General features: G+C 34.4%; 2 protein-coding genes across 4 annotated transcripts; both read left to right on the top strand.

Moving 5' to 3' along the window:
• The first annotated feature begins 1950 nt into the window (after window positions 1-1950).
• LOC104219676 (F-box protein At5g07610-like) lies at window positions 1951-5352 on the top strand. 3 transcript variants are annotated; one of them, XM_009770382.2, is made up of 3 exons: window positions 1951-2110; window positions 3183-3216; window positions 3919-5352. In XM_009770382.2, exon 3 carries the CDS (start codon window positions 3926-3928, stop codon window positions 5162-5164), a length of 1239 nt encoding a protein of 412 aa, XP_009768684.1. In that variant the 5' UTR covers window positions 1951-2110; window positions 3183-3216; window positions 3919-3925; the 3' UTR covers window positions 5165-5352. The 3 variants fall into 3 exon arrangements, with proteins under 3 accessions (XP_009768684.1, XP_009768681.1, XP_009768683.1); XM_009770379.2 differs by having other exon boundaries at window positions 3183-3531; XM_009770381.2 differs by lacking the exon at window positions 3183-3216.
• A 2491-nt stretch (window positions 5353-7843) lies between these two features.
• LOC104219675 (F-box protein At5g07610-like) lies at window positions 7844-15887 on the top strand. The gene is made up of 2 exons (XM_009770378.2): window positions 7844-8054; window positions 14439-15887. Exon 2 carries the CDS (start codon window positions 14488-14490, stop codon window positions 15544-15546), a length of 1059 nt encoding a protein of 352 aa, XP_009768680.1. The 5' UTR covers window positions 7844-8054; window positions 14439-14487; the 3' UTR covers window positions 15547-15887.
• Window positions 15888-16323: the final 436 nt, after the last annotated feature.

Here is a 16323-nt window from a genome sequence, read left to right as displayed (position 1 = left end):
AGTAGTATAACTGGTAAGTTAAACAAATAAGTAATAAGTCTACAATTTTAGAAATATTTTGCTGTTTGTTGCCTTTTTTATGACCTACCACTTCAAAAAAGTACTATATACTAGTAGATTTTAATGTATATACTATTAATATGCGAACATTGGATAAATATAGGATAAGAATCCTATGTTTCTGACAAGATTGTAGACTGGAATTCATTCTTAAAACAAACCAAAAACGAAAAAAAAAATGAAAATTTTCAAATTTTTTGTTGAGGTGACGAAAGAAACGGTGCATGTGGATTAAAGACAACTAACATGCTGTTGTGGGGTTCCATTGTTAATACTCTTGAAGAAAAAGACATTTAATGTTATTTTTCTTGCATTTTTTTGTATCTGTTCTTCTTAAATTTTTGATGAAATTCATGCATCTCATGTTAATTATGACAAGGAATGTGTGCTTATAAGTTTTATTTATTTATTTATTTATTTATTTATTTATTTTGTACAAGGAATTCTGGAAAAATGTGTAGCCTCTCTAACAAGAAGAAAAGGTTGTCTGCATTCGCCTTTCCACGAACAAGTCTTTTATCATCTAGCGAAAGAGAGTGAGTAAACAAAGAGGATTTAGAAATGTTTTGGAAATTTTTTTTTGGTCTCCCGTGCCCCACTTTGGGGCACGACTAATTTGAATTCATGCGGGATAGTTTCACTTTATGAGGTCAAATATTTGTTACTAAAAGCAACTCTATAATCAGTGCTTGAACTCGCGATTTTTAGTCAAAATGGATGAGTACTTACTACTTTATCATAAACTTTGGTGTTTCCTTGTCTTTATTTGATTTTATCTTTAGGAACATGCACACGAGGTTTACAATCCAAAAACTCTCAAGTAATCATAAGAAATATCTTTGGCAAACCAAACCTTATTTGGAACATCACTATCCAAGGCAATAATAGGAGACAAATTAATAACATAAGCAACAACATTAAGTGCTTCCAACCAAAAAGTATTTGGAAATTTAATCTCTGAAAGCAAGTATCTAACTCTCTCTACTCGAGTTCTGTTCATCCTCTCTACCAAATCATTCAATTGAGGTGTTTTGAGTGGAGTTTTCTGGTGACGAATTCTTTGTTCTCTGCAATATTTATCAAACGGACCACAATATTCATCACCTCATTAAGAGTAAAATAAATATTTTAAAGTTAGTCGGTACTACTAAAAATAGAAGAGTGTCACATAAATTTGGATGGAGAGTAAGAAATTTTAAAATTTATGAGCGGAAATAAGTCATAGCATTTATAAACACAAAAAATTAATACTTTTTTATATTTAATACTAACAATTCAACTTTAAAATGCTTATACTACCCTTATGAGATGATGTGTAGCCATACAAATATTTATATCTTATTTTATATCACAAGTTATAATTGTTTTTATTTCTTTCTTAATTTTGTGCCAAGACAAACACCATAAGATAATTTGGGATGGAGGGAATAACAAGTTATTTAACATTTTTTAGGTTATTTAATTAAAGTTATTACAAGCAATTAGTAAATATCTTGTAAATAATATGATTGTGCATATATAATAGTTAATGAACTTTATAAAATAATGATTTACAATAATAATTAAAATAACATATCAGTATTTGACATTGATTATTTTTTTTAAAGTATAAAAATTGGTATAGCCTACACGAACAATGCAACTTATTGTTCATTTATCTAGAGGAGGACAAGAACTTTAGAAAAGAAAATACTACACAAGTTATGCATTATTTGTTTCTTTTTATTGTAGTGTATTTTCTATATATAAATAAAAATGTGTATTTATAATGACCGCGAAGAGTGAAAATTTTCGCGCCTTTTTCGTAAAACTCAACTCAAGAAATTTTAATTGAAAGTAAACATAAACCCTTAATTTATTTTCCATATATTTACTCTTTCACGGCCCCATATTCCCACTTCGCCGTTGGTTTCCCTTAATTTTATTCGGTAAAAAAAGCATAAAAACTGCCACTACAAGCATAGAATCCCCAATTCTTGTTGTTATCAGTGGACTGAATTTGGAGAATTCTTGTTGCATTTGCTGGCCTTTTTCTGTTTCTTCTCAAACGGTAAGAATGTTTTTTTTTTTTTTTATATTTATTTTCCTTGTACTGTGTAACATTATAGTGTTAAATCTTTCTAGGTTTATCCTATTTTCCCTTATTTGCTTCATCAAAGGCACCAAAAAGATGTCTTTTTATATAAAAAAAATGTTCCTTCATTATTTGAAATAAAGGTGTAGGTGATATAATTTTCCAAGAATTTATGTATTCCCTGAAAAGTGTTGTATTTAAATGGAGTAATGTGGTCAGTGAAGATCTATAAGGCTGATCCAACTTGTTTGGAACGGAAGCCTAGTTGCCGTTGTTAAGTACAAAATAGGTGACATATGTTAATTGTACAAGGCATGATAGAGTAGAGGTGGACCTAGGATTTAAGTAGGACGGGACACTAATATCTTTACATATGCCAATTAGTAGTGACAAAGTTTAGTGTGCAACTTTTTGCAAACGTAACAATTATGATAACTTATCATCGAATTACAAACTCTCAGTCGCTGTTGTCGAAGTCGGCAAATGTTGCTGCTTTGTCTAAAGTCATTGTTGAAGGGAGGGAGAAGAGTTCATATTTTTCTACTTGTGGAGAGAGGGGCTACACTTTGGGCCTTTTTTATTTTAAGGGAGAGGCTTCAAAACGAATAAAAAAAATTAAGTTGGCGACTAAGTATTAATGAATTCTAAAAAGTAAACCAATTGATTATTAAGTATAAATTATGGCTGGAATCAATAAAGTGAAACAAAAACATTAAAGATGCAGCTGTCAATTTTCGACAGAGGCCTCCAAGCATGTAGAAAGAGTTTAGCCATACACTCAACCAAAGCTACAAGGTCTCCATATATTTATACATTGTTTCTGCGTCTGTGTCATTATAAGTTTTTATAAAGTCTGCTACTACTATTCCTTTCCATAGGTCTATTACTGAGTTCCACATTTGTGGATCATAAGCCGCTATATTTAATATTTTACCCTTACTTCCTCCTTCCTGTAGTTTTATAGGTTTTTTTATAGGCATTCTTTTTCCCGATGGTTTTACATTTTCTATTTCTGTTTCTTGATCTATTCTATATACTCTTTTTCTAGGTACATTTCCTGTGCTAGTATCTATGGTACTTTGGTAAGTTGTTCTCTGAAATGGGCTTGGGCTATTTCAGATATATATATATATATATATATGTTTTTGCTGAGGCTAACGAGTTTAGGTAACCCCTCTACCCTATATGTAGGTCTGCCCCTGTGATAGAGTACTGATCATAGGGTCTTTATGATTTTTTTATTTATCTTAAAGTTTAACAATTCTGTCGAAATGTTGGTTAAAGCAAGAGAAGTTGAGATGCTTGTAAATGAAATTGACTTTTGCCAATAAGTAACTCAGGAGTGAGGTCATATTTCCCCTTTTGGTGGAAGAAGAAAATGATTTCAACAATCCAAGGTAAGCAAATACTATTGTTTGTGATACCAGACACATCCAAAATGCATGATTGCTAGCATCTGAAAAATATGCTCTAATCTTTAGTCATTTCTTGTTGATTCTTTGCTTGAATTGGAACCCCCCTCCAAACCCTCAACATCAAGTGCTGCAACGTTTCATATTTAGCCTAGTAGTGACATCATTTACGCATTTGGCTTGTTCAGGTTCTTCCTGCTTATTAGTATTATAGGTGATGATCGTTTGAGCTACAGCTTTAGGCTGCAAGTAAATTTTAAATCCAAGTCTTATTCAGTCTAGAATAGCATATCATATTTGCTAATTGTTTGCCATGCCTGTATCTATCAGGTCTGTTCGAGTTTGAAAACTGATTCATTGTTTTGTTCGTAGACTGACAATGGAGGAGAGCCACATAGATAAAAGACTTGTTGTTACTGCAGCGGTGGATGTCATCACTGGAAATGTTGACCTTTTATCTGAAATTCTACTCCGTTTGCCTGCAAGATCTCTCATCAAGTTCAGTCTAGTATGCAAACTTTGGTTCTCAATCATTAGCAGTATGCAATTTAGGGTTAGTCATTGTCGTACTCTTGCGTTTTCTAGTGCTCCAACCCCATCTGGGATCTACTTTTACAATTGCCTAACCAATCTCCAAAAAGTTGAATCCCTTCCACTCACAGATAATGTAACTAGCCTCCCTCCTCTTCAATTCCTTGAAGTGGCTGCAAATATAGGAGATGGGATCAAGGTTACACAGTCTTGCAATGGCTTGTTGATGTGTGTGATCTCCACCAAAACTGAAGTATCTGAACTCAAACTTGGTATCGTTTACAATCCTGCAAAGAATGAGTATCATAAATTGCCGAACCCCTATGTCATGTATTATGAAGTGGTTTATGGATATAGTTTGATATTTGATCCTTCAGAACCACCCTATTACAAAGCTTTGTGTATTAAGCGTTTGGGTACTACTTTTAAGGGTCACTTTTTTGGCACTTCAGATTATGAAGTGAGTGTGTATGTGCCAGGTAATAAGTCATGGAGATCTTGTTGTCGTTTCTCTCCACCTTATGGTATGCGCTTTGATAGTGGAGTCTTTTGGAATGGTGGAATTCACTGGACTGGTGAATACTCCTCCGTTTACTTTGATGCTAAATCAGAGGAAGTCGTTGTGAAAAATATGCCACCAAGACCTCAGGGATATTGTAGCGAAAAGGTTAGGTATTTTGGGGAATGGGGTGGGCATTTGCATCTTATTCAGGTTCAGAGCCTATATGCCAAGAAATTCAATGTGCTTGAATTAGACAAAAATACCTGGAAGTGGTCAGTAAAGTATCGTGTTCATCTTGCTCGGTTAATTTCAGCATTTCCTGAGATAGTTAAGCAGACATCATATGGCGCACAATATGCATTTTCCATTTTGTCTGTGATTCGAGGAGAGAGTGAAGAAGATTCAGTCCTTCTGCTAACTATTCCCGGAAAGGTGGTCGCCTACAACTTAGTGCTTAAAACTGCTAAAGTAGTCCGCGAGTTGCCTGGTGAAATAGGTGATACTTTACGTTTTAATCATGTTTGTGCTTATCAGTATGCTGAAAGTTTGATTCCAGTTAAAGATTGGACTATTCGTCCAAAATAGTGCTCGTAACAGCAGCTTTCAAGGACTTATCTTTCCTCTTTTGAGTTTCTTCTGGAAAAGGTTATCTCTTAGGTACTTCATGTGAAGACTTCTTCAAAGATGCTTGAAAACCTTAATATCAGTTCTTAGCTTTCGTTTTTTTTACTATCATTTTATCATTTCAGTAATAGAATTCGATTTTCATCTTCCTACTTCAGTATTGTCACAATATATTTTGTGGGCAACTATCTGCTACTCTTTGGTTGTTTGGTAGTCTGGTTTTGTCATTCCACTGCCTTGTTCGCTGCATCTCTAAGTTTTAATTTTCTTTTATAAATATAAATTTCCTTAAACTAGTCTCATGTTTGAAGGGAGTCTGGTTTTGTCATTAGCCACTAATGCTTGCATTATGTTAGGCTGTCTATATCACACCTTTTGGGGTGCGACCCTTTCCCGAACCTGCGGGAATGGAGGATACTTTGTGCAATGAGAATCCAAAAACTAAAAAAAGCTGGCTTCTTCTGCTGATTGGCTCCGAACTCCCAAGTTATGTTAACAGAGGAGGAGTGAGATATTTATAGAAGGACATTAATAAAAATATGGATTGTTACACTTGGAATTTGAGCTTGTGACCTTAAGTTAATTTTGAACTCCCTTTGTGTCTTCACTAGAATTTTCCCTTTATGTTTAGAGGATTTAACAATATATAACCAAAACAAATCGTTTTAGCATTATATAATTTTTCAACCCCTTCTTCCACCTAGATCTACCAAAGGTTATGTAGGTAGTTAATAGAAAGTGTAGGGATCTTTTACACAAAATCACCTATATAAGGAGTTTCTTCCACCTAGATCCATAAACACTTTTGGAATCTTTGACCAAGTAGAAGTGCGGCTTAAATTTTTGGAAAAGTGCTTTTCAAATTGAATAGCCAAATATAAATTACTATTTTTTAAAAATATTTTTTTTGAAAAGTACTTTTGAATTTTGACAAGAAGCATTTCTCAACATAAGTAAAATTTAGAAGCTCATCCAGATATATTATTATTCCCATAACATTGATTTTTTGGAAACCTACATGAGAAAAGTGAGAAAATAACAATAGCATACCCATGTAATCTATCCCTAAAAGTGAGAAAACATTCTTAGGATATTTCATTGCAAAATTGAATTTTTTTCACTTTTCTGGGGCATGATTCAAATCCCCCACTTTTTAATTTCACTTTGCTTAAGTTCTTGATAGTGGACAATAAGTTGCATTACTCGTGTATGTTATAGTGGTAAATTTTCACGTAGTTTAAGATTTTTTTTAAATTTTTTATTTTATCTCAATTCATATGATGATGTTTGATTGGAACAGGGTTTAAAAAGAAATAAAACTTTTGAAACTTATGATAGTCATATATATTTATGTTGCTATAAATCATCTATTTAAGGTAAAATAAATATTTTAAAATTAAATTGTTACTACTAAAAAGGAAATAATATCACATAAATTGAGAGAAGAGAGTAAGAAATTTTAAAATTTATGATCTAAACAAGTCATAACTTTTCGTAAACACAAAACCATGACACTTTTCTATATTAACCACTAATAATTTAACATTAAAATGTAGCTACTGCCTTATTTTAGATTAACAAATTATAAAAGTTTTTATTTTTTTCTCAAAATTTTGTGCTCAGTCAAACACCACCCTATAATTTAGGATGGATGGACTAACATGTTATTTAACATTTTTTGAGTTATATATTAATGCTATTATATGCCATTAGTATCTTTTAAGTGATGCGGTTGTGCAAGATATTTTTAGACTATCAATACATATGGCTTAGAGCCCGATTGGACATACAAATTTTTTGTTTTTTTCCAAACCAAAAAATTTGAAAACAATGTTTGGTTATCCATATCTTATCAATTTTTCCAATTTCACTTGAAAATGAATTTTCAAATTTGAAAAACTAGTTCTTACAAGTTTTTCAATTGAAAATGCATTTTCACTATTTTTTAATTTTATAAATTTACCCTATACTTTTAAAATTTATAAAATGACCCCATCAATTATTAACCTACAACTACCCACGTATTTTCCCTCGACTATCAAATGAAGCTACTACAACTGATAATGAACCCTTTTCTTGTGACGACTACCATGTTGCTAAACAATAGCATCTTTGATTGTTTATTTCAAGTAGTATAATTAAATTGGGACGATTTGATATTTTTTACAAGTTGTGGGGTATAAATTATATTTCATGGTTTTGCAAAAAAAGATATTCAAATATGTTGCAAAAATTATAACCAAACACAATATCATCTTCAATTCAAATTTTAGTGAAATTTCAAATTTGAAAATTTATTTTGGAATTCATGGCCAAACGCGTACTTAACCTCTATAAACATACTCAAATTCAAGTAAACACAACATATTACAAAAGTTAATGAACTTTATAAAATAATGATTTACAATAATTAAAATAACACATCAGTATATAACATTGGGTTTTTTTATAAACTTTTAAAATTGGTATAACCTACACGAACAATGCAACTTATTGTTCATTCATCAAGAGGAGGACAAGAACTTTAGAAAAGAAAAGTACAAGTTATGCGTTATTTTATTCTATATTAAAAAAAAAGTGGCCATCAATAATAAAAATGTGTATGTAAATGACCGCGAAGAGTGAAAATTTACGCGCCTTTTCCATAAAGCTCAAATCAAGAAATTTCAATTGAGAGTAAACATAAACCCTCAATTTATTTTCACGACCCCATCTTCCCACTTCGCCGTTGGTTTCCCTTTTATTCGGTAAAAAAAGCATAAAAACTACAAGCATAGAGGCCCCAATTCTTGTTGTTATCAATGGATTGAATTTGGAGAATTTGCTGGCTTTTTTCTGTTTTTCTCCAACGGTAAGAGTAGTCTGTTTATTTACTCAATTCTTTTCCTTCTCTGTTTATCATTATAATGCTTAATCTTTCTGGGTTTATCCAATTTCCTTTTCATTTTATTCATCAATTGCTAAATGTGTATGAAAAAGATGTCATTTTTTTAAAGAAAAAAACAGTCTTTCTATTATTTGCTATAATGGGTGTGTGCTAAATCCCTTTTCTCTGTGTATTCAATGAGTAGAAGTAGTGTGTTCATTTATTCAAATCTTTTCCTTGTGCTGTGTAACATTATAGTGCTAAATCTTACTGGGTTTATCCTATTTTCCCTTATTTGTTTCATCAAAGGCACCAAAAATGATGTCTTTTGATATTAAAAAAAATGGTCTTTTTATTATTTGAAATAATGGGTGTAGTTGATAGGAGTATAATTTTCCATGAATTACATCTTCCCTGTATTGTGGTCAATGAGGAGTTATAAGTCCGACCCAATTTGTCTGGAACCGAGTCCTAGTTGTTGTTGTTGTGGTTTAAGTACAAAAACAAGTGACTTTTGATAATCGTACAAGGCATGATAGATTAGTGATCATAGGGTCTTCATGATTTTTTTATTTACTTTAAAGATTGACATTGTTGTGGAAATGTTGGTTAAAGCAAGAGAAGGGATACTTGTAAATGAAAAATGATTATAAGTGAATGAGGTCATATTTCCCCTTTTGGTTGAAGAAGAAAATGAATTCAACAATTTAAGGTAAGCAAACATTTATTTTTGTGATACCAGACATATCTATTCAGAATGTGTGAATGCTAGCATCTGACAAATATGCTACTATTATTTTGATAAAATTGTATTGCAGTATTTCAGTCCAGCTCTAATCTTTAGTCATTTCTCATTGATTCTTTGCTTGAAGTGGATTCTTAGATTGCTATTACTACCGGTTGTTTTTTCGATTCGGTTTTCTTAGTATCTTGCTGTTCTTACTGCTTGTTGCCACTGCTTCTTTTCACTTTTCTTGAACCGAAGGTTTGTCGTAAACAACCTCTATCTTCCCATTATAGGGGGTAAAGTCTATGTATGCACTATTGCGGAAGCCAAATGTATATAGTGTGAATGAGTCACAACTACTATACCAAAAATTATGACAGCCACCAAATAATAAATAAGACAATAAAGCAACAATAAAAGGAACACCAGAATTTACGAGGTTCGGCCAATTTTGCCTACTTCCTCGGACACAACCAATATTTTATTCCACTCCAAAAATACAAGTGAAATACTACTAAAGAGAGCATATACAAATGCCTTAAGAAGATAAGAAGGCAAATGAAAGTGTATTTTAAATCCTAAACATTAGGCCTCCTTTTATAGGGAAAAATTTCCACCCTATTGTGTCCTCCACCGATGTGGGACAAATTTTGGCAATCAACAAATCTCCACCTTGGCAAAATTCCACATCTTCAATTTTCTCTCAATAACAAATTTTGGTTGTGTCTTCATCTTCAATCTTCAGTGTTCAACAATGTTGATCAAATCCAAACAATGTTGAAACTTGACCGCAGTCACCACCTTTGTCAGCATATCAGCAGGATTCTCCGTAGTATGAATTTTCTTCACCGTGACTCCACCTTCTTCTATGATTTCTCGTACGAAATGATACCGAACATCAATGTGCTTCGTCCTTGCATGATAAACTTGGTTCTTCGCTAATTGAATAACACTTTGACTATCACAAAAAATTGTGATACTTTTGTGTCCAATACCAAGCTCTTTTAGCAATCCCTGAAGCCAAATCGCCTTTTTCACAGCCTCTGTAATAGCCATGTACTCTGCCTCTGTTGTAGACAAAGCAACTGTTGACTGCAAAGTAGACTTTCAACTAAGTGGTGCCTTTGCAAAAGTAAACACATGACCAGTAGTTGATCTTCGTTTGTCCAGATCACCCGCAAAATCTGAGTCATAATATCCAATTACAGACTAATTGCCTTCTTGCTCAAAAACTAACCTAACATTTACAGTATTATGAATATACCGTAGAATCCACTTCATAGCTTGCCAATGCTCCTTTCCTGGATTACGCATATATCTGCTAATAACTCTAACAGCTTGTGAAATGTCAGGTCTCGTACAGACCATTGCATACATCAAGCTACCAACAACATTTGCTAATGGTACCTTTGACATATACTTATGTTCAGCTTCATCTTTTGGCGACATAGTAGTACTTAGTTTAAAATGGGGAGCAAATGGAGTACTAATTGACTTGGTCTTTTCATCTATACCAAAACGTTGTACTACTCTTTTCAAATATTCTTTCTGAGATAAACATAGTTTCTTTGAACGTCTATCTCTTATTATCTCCATGTCAAGAATTTTCTTTGCCTCACCCAGATCCTTCATCTCGAACTTCTTCTTCAGTTGAATCTTCAACTTATCAATTTCTTCTGAATTCTTGGAAGCTATCAACATATAGGAGAAGATATATAAAGGAACAATTTTTAAGCTTGCACAAATACACACAATGATTGTTTTGCTTCTCTTGTACCCTTGCCGTAACATAAACTTGTCAAATCGCTTGTACCATTGTCTAGAAGATTGTTTCAATCCGTACAATAATTTTTCAAGTTTGCATACCATATTTTCTTTTTCAGCAATTTTGAATCCTTCTGGCTGAGTCATGTAGATTTCCTCCTCTAAGTTTTCATGTAAAAACGCAATTTTTACGTCCATCTGAACTAGTTCCAAATTCAACTGTGCTACCAAAGCTAACATAATTCTAATGGAGGAATGTTTTACAACGGGAGAAAACACTTCATTGTAATCAATTCCCTTATTTTGAGCATATCCTTTGACCACCAATCTTGCTTTGTAGCGAATATCTTCTTGGTTAGGAAATCCTTCTTTCTTTGCAAATGCCCATTTGTACCCAATTGCTTTCTTTCCCTTTGGGAGATTGGCCAATCTCCATGTATGATTCTGATGAAGGGACTGTATTTCATCATTCATGGCAATCCTCCACTTATCTTCTTCTGAACTTTGGACTGCATCTTTATAAGTGGTAAGAACATCATCAGCTACAATTGAGGCGGCACAAGCAATCGTTTCTATAAGATGAACAAGTTTTGTTATTGTCCTTTTTGGCCTGCTAGTTGCAATTGATTCAAGTTGTTATTGAGGTTCCTGAGTTGGAATCTCCCTCTCTACTGACTCTTCTTCCAGATGATAATCTTCATTTGTTTTCTCCTTTACTTCTTGTGTAGGAAAAATAAATTTTCCCTCAAACTCCACCTGCTTAGAAGAACCCTCATTTTGTTTGGTATCTTCTGTTACCTTATTTACCATAGTAGATTCATCAAATGTAACATCCCTGCTGAATATTACTTTCTTTGTCGTAGAACACCATAAGCGATATCCTTTGACTCCAGAAGTAATCCCCATAAAAATAGCCTTCTTTGCCCTTGGCTCCAATTTTGACTCTGTTACATGATAATATGCAGTTGAGCCAAATACGTGCAAAGAGTCATAATCTACAACAGGCTTTCCATACCATTTTTCAAATAGTGTCTTGCTGGCAATAGCAGCAGATGGTAGACGATTAATGAGGTGATATGCATATGTAACTGCCTCAGCCCAAAATTCTTTGGTCAAGCCAGCATTGGACAACATACATCGTACCTTCTCCAGCAAGGTTCGGTTCATACGTTCTGCCACTCCATTCTGTTGTGGTGTATGTCTGATAGGGAAGTGTCGGACGATGCCATCATTTTCACAGACCTTATTAAAATGATCATTTTTGTATTCACCTCCATTGTCTGTGCGAATACACTTGATCCTCCTGCTTATTTGATTCTCCACCATCATTTTCCATTTGAGAAAAATTTCCAACACTTCATCTTTGCTCTTCATTGTATACACCCATACTCTTCGGGAAAAACCATCAACAAAGGTTACAAAATAGTGCTTCCCACCTAATGAAGGTGTTTTGGAAGGACCCCAAACATCAGAGTGTACATAATCCAAAATGCCTTTAGTATTATGGATCGCTGTACCAAATTTAACCCTTGTCTGTTTCCCTTTGACACAATGTTCGCAAAACTCCAAGTTGTGAGCCTTTACTCCTTTTAACAATCCTTGATCTGATAGAGTTTTCAAGGATTTTCCTCCAGCATGTCCCAAGCGCATGTGTCATAGCCTAGTTGCTTCTGCCTCTTTTTCGTCACTGGATGTTACTGTCACTGTCACTGTCCCAATAATTGTACTACCGCGGTAACAGTACATGTTATTGTTCTTCCAATTGGCCTTCATTACCACTAGTGCATTAGAGCATACTCTCATCACTCCATTTTCTGCAATGATTTTGAACCTTTTTGATTCTAAGGCTCTCACAAAGATGAGATTTTTCTTCAAACCCGGTACATATTGAACATCTGTTAATGTTCTGATCATTCCATCATGGTTCCTTAATCGAATTGAACCAATGCCATATGAGGTAGGGCTGTTATCCGCTGTGTGGACGACTCCATATTCTCCTTCTTGAAAATCCACGAACCAGTCCCTGTTGGGACACATATGATAGCTACAAGCCGAGTCCATCAACCATATGTTTGATGATGTTGATGGCTCTGTTGTAACTAATGAAAAGTTTGAATCATCACAATCAGCTACATTTGAATCCATAATGACCTTTCCATTGTTATGTTTGCCCTTATTCTTCAATTTCGGACAATCTTTCTTCCAGTGCCCTTTTTCTTGACAAAAGGCACATTCATCTTTGATGCGTCTAGATCTTGACTTGGATCTTCCTTTCTTTGTCCTCGTTTGATTTTGAGGACGACCCCTCACAACCAGGGCTTCTCCTTCTCCGCCCTTCTGTTTTTCTCCCTTTCTTTGTTCATAGCTGTACAAAGCCAAACAAACTTCTCTGAGAGAAATTTCGTCATTCCCATGGAGTAGAATAGTTTCAAGGTGCTCGTACTCATCAAGAAGTGACCCCAACAACATTAAGGCCAAGTCACCATCATCAAAAGTTGTATCCATATTTTGCAAATTTGTGACCAACTTATTAAAACTGGTGATATGTTCATTCATCGTGGTACCAGGAACATAGGTGAAGTGAAACAGTCTCTTCTTCATGTGCAATTTATTTAACTGTTTTTCTTCAAAAATTTATCCTCCAGTGCTTTCCATAATTTACTTGCAGAAGTTTCATTTGTGTATGGATTTTTCTGCTCTCTAGCAAGGTAGGATCGAATGGTACCGCAAGCAATACGGTTGATAATTCTCCAATCTTCTTCTCCAATAACAATTGGTCTTTTTTGTTCAATGGCAAGATCTAGCCCTTGTTGAAAAAGGACATCTAGAACCTCGCCTTGCCACATCCCAAAATGTCCTGACCCGTCAAAAATTTCTACCGCAAATTTCGCATTTGACACAATTCTTGTCATAAGCGAAGATGTCAATGATGACGTATTGTTGACACTTGATGTAGATTCTTCTTGTTTATTGTCTCTCATATTTGACACAAATATTATTTAATAGCTGACGACACAAATCAAGATTGTTTCCTTTCTGGTGTGAAAGATCAGACTAAGCTGTAACCACAGAGCATACTCAGACAGAACCTTGACTCAGTTACCAAGATAAATCTTTTCTGATGTGGAAGATCAGACTATGCTGCAACCACAGAGCATACTTAGACAGTACCTTAGCTCTGATACCAATTGTTGCGGAAGCCAAATATATATAGTGTGTATGAGTCACAACTACTATACCAAAAATTATGACAGCCACCAAATAATAAATAAGACAATAAAGCAACAATAAAAGGAACACCAGAATTTATGAGGTTCGGCTAATTTTGCCTAATTCCTCGGACACAACCAATATTTTATTCCACTCCAAAAATAGAAGTAAAATAATACTAAAGAGAGAAGATACAAATGTCTTAAGAAGATAAGAAGACAAATGAGAAGTGTATTTTAAATACTAAACATTAGGCCTCCTTTTATAGGGGAAAATTTCCATCCTATTGTGTCCTCCACCGATGTGGGACAAATTTTGGCAATCAACATGCACTACCCTCTGCATATCCCACTTATGGGGTTTCACTGGGTTTGTTAGTGTTGTCTTTGCTTGAAGTGGCATACGCCCCCCGCCCCCCGCCCCCCCCCCCCCCAAAAAAAAAAAAAAAAAAACTCTCACAATCAAGTGCTGCAAAGTTTCATATTAGCCTAGTAGTAATGTCATTTTTAGCATTTGGCTTGTTCAGGTTCGTCCTGCTTATTGATATTATAGGTGATGATCGTTTGAGCTACAACCTTAGGTTGCAAGTAAATTTTAAATTAAAGTCTTATTCAGTCTAGAATAACTTATCTTGTTTGCTAATTTTTTGTCATACTTGTATCTATCAGGTCTGTTTGAGTTTGAAAACTGATTCATTGTTTTATTCCTGGACTGATAATGGCGGAGAGCCACATAGATAAAAGACTTGCTGTTATTGTAACGGTGGATATCATCGCTGGAAATGCTGATCTTTTATCTGAAATTCTACTCCATTTGCCTGCAAGATCTCTCATCAGGTTCAGTCCAGTATGCAAACTTTGGTTCTCAATCATTACCAGTATGCAATTTAGGCTCAGTCATAGTCGTACTCTTGCATTTTCTAATACTCTAACCCCGTCTGGGATCTACTCTTACAATTGCCTAACCAATCTCCAAAAAGTTGAATCCCTTCCTCTTTCTGATAATGTAACTAGCCTCCCTCCTCTTCCGCTCCTTGACCCAATTGCTTTAAAAAAAGGAGATGCAATTGAGGTTATGCAAGTTAAGGTTATGCAATCTTGCAATGGCCTTTTAATGTGCGTGATAAAAACTGAAGCAGGAAATATCAAACTTGGTATTGTTTACAATCCTGCAAATAAAGAGTGGTGTCCATTGCCGAGCCCCTATGACAAGTATTATAGTAATGTCTATTATAATCTGATATTTGATCCTTCAGAACCACCTTATTACAAAGCTTTGTGTATTAAGTGTTTGGGTTCCTATTGGTTGGATGTTGAAGTGAGTGTGTATGTGCCAGGGAGTGAGTCATGGAGATCTTGTTGTCGTTTCTCTCCACCCTATGATATGCGATTTGAGAGTGGAGTGTTTTGGAATGGTGCAATTCATTGGATTGGTGAAAACTCCTCCATTTACTTTGATGCTAATTCAGAGGAAGTCGTAAGGAAAGATATGCCACCAAGGCCTCAGGGACAATGTAGAGAAAAGATTAGGTATTTTGGGGAATGGGGTGGCCATTTGCATCTTATTCAGGTTCAGAGCCTATATGCCAAGAAATTCAATGTGCTTGAATTAGACAAAAATACCTGGAAGTGGTCAGTAAAGTATCGTGTTCATCTTGCTCGGTTAATTTCAGCATTTCCTGCGATAGTTAATCAGACATCATATGGCACACAATATGCATTTTCCATTTTGTCTGTGATTCGAGAAGAGAAAGAAGAAGATTCAGTGGGAAGGTGATCGCCTACAACTTAGTGCTTAAAACTGCTAAAGTAGTCCGTGAGTTGCCTGGTGAAATAGGTGATACTTTACGCTTTAATCATGTTTGTGCCTTTCAGTATACTGAAAGTTTGGCTCGGGTTCCAGCTCTCAAAGATTTGTCTTCGATCTTTTGAATTTCTTCTGTAAAGAAGTTATCTTGCAGGTATTTCATGTGAAAACTTCTTCAGAAATGCTAGAAAACTAAATGCCAATTCTTAGCTTCCGTAGTTTCTTTTGGGAATTCAGTATAAAAGTTATAGAATCTTTACTGAAAAATGCGTTCAATGTTTTATCTGCACAAAAAGATTGTGCTCACCTGTTTGGTTATTTACTTTTATGCTTCTTAAGGTTGTGTGCTTATGTTACGTCTAAACTAACTTGGTGCTTGTTCTTTAGTCGTCTTTTCTCTTCTCTTTTAGATTCACTTACTGGCCAATATCCCTAAAAAATTGAATAAATTATTTTTTCAAGTAGTTATTCTAGTTATGATTTTTTTAATATTATAAAAGTCACTAAAATAACCTTTGTCGCTTTAAAATCACTCAACTTTATATGGCTAGTTACTGAGAAAATAAATCTAGTTAGAAAATCCATTAACTCTCACTAAAAGCCAGCTAAAATGCCAAGGCGGCTTTTCACGTCAGCAAACGTAGTTTTTTATTATTGTTAGACACTCATGTAAAATAATTATTATGCTATGTATTTATCCTAAAGACCTAATTTCGGTTTGGTCCCTGTATGAGGCAAAATATGTTC

Source organism: Nicotiana sylvestris, chromosome 5 (genome assembly GCF_000393655.2).
Source record: "Nicotiana sylvestris chromosome 5, ASM39365v2, whole genome shotgun sequence".
NCBI lineage: Eukaryota > Viridiplantae > Streptophyta > Magnoliopsida > Solanales > Solanaceae > Nicotiana > Nicotiana sylvestris.
Note: the sequence above shows the minus strand (reverse complement) of the source record. Positions and strands in the feature narration are given on the sequence as shown.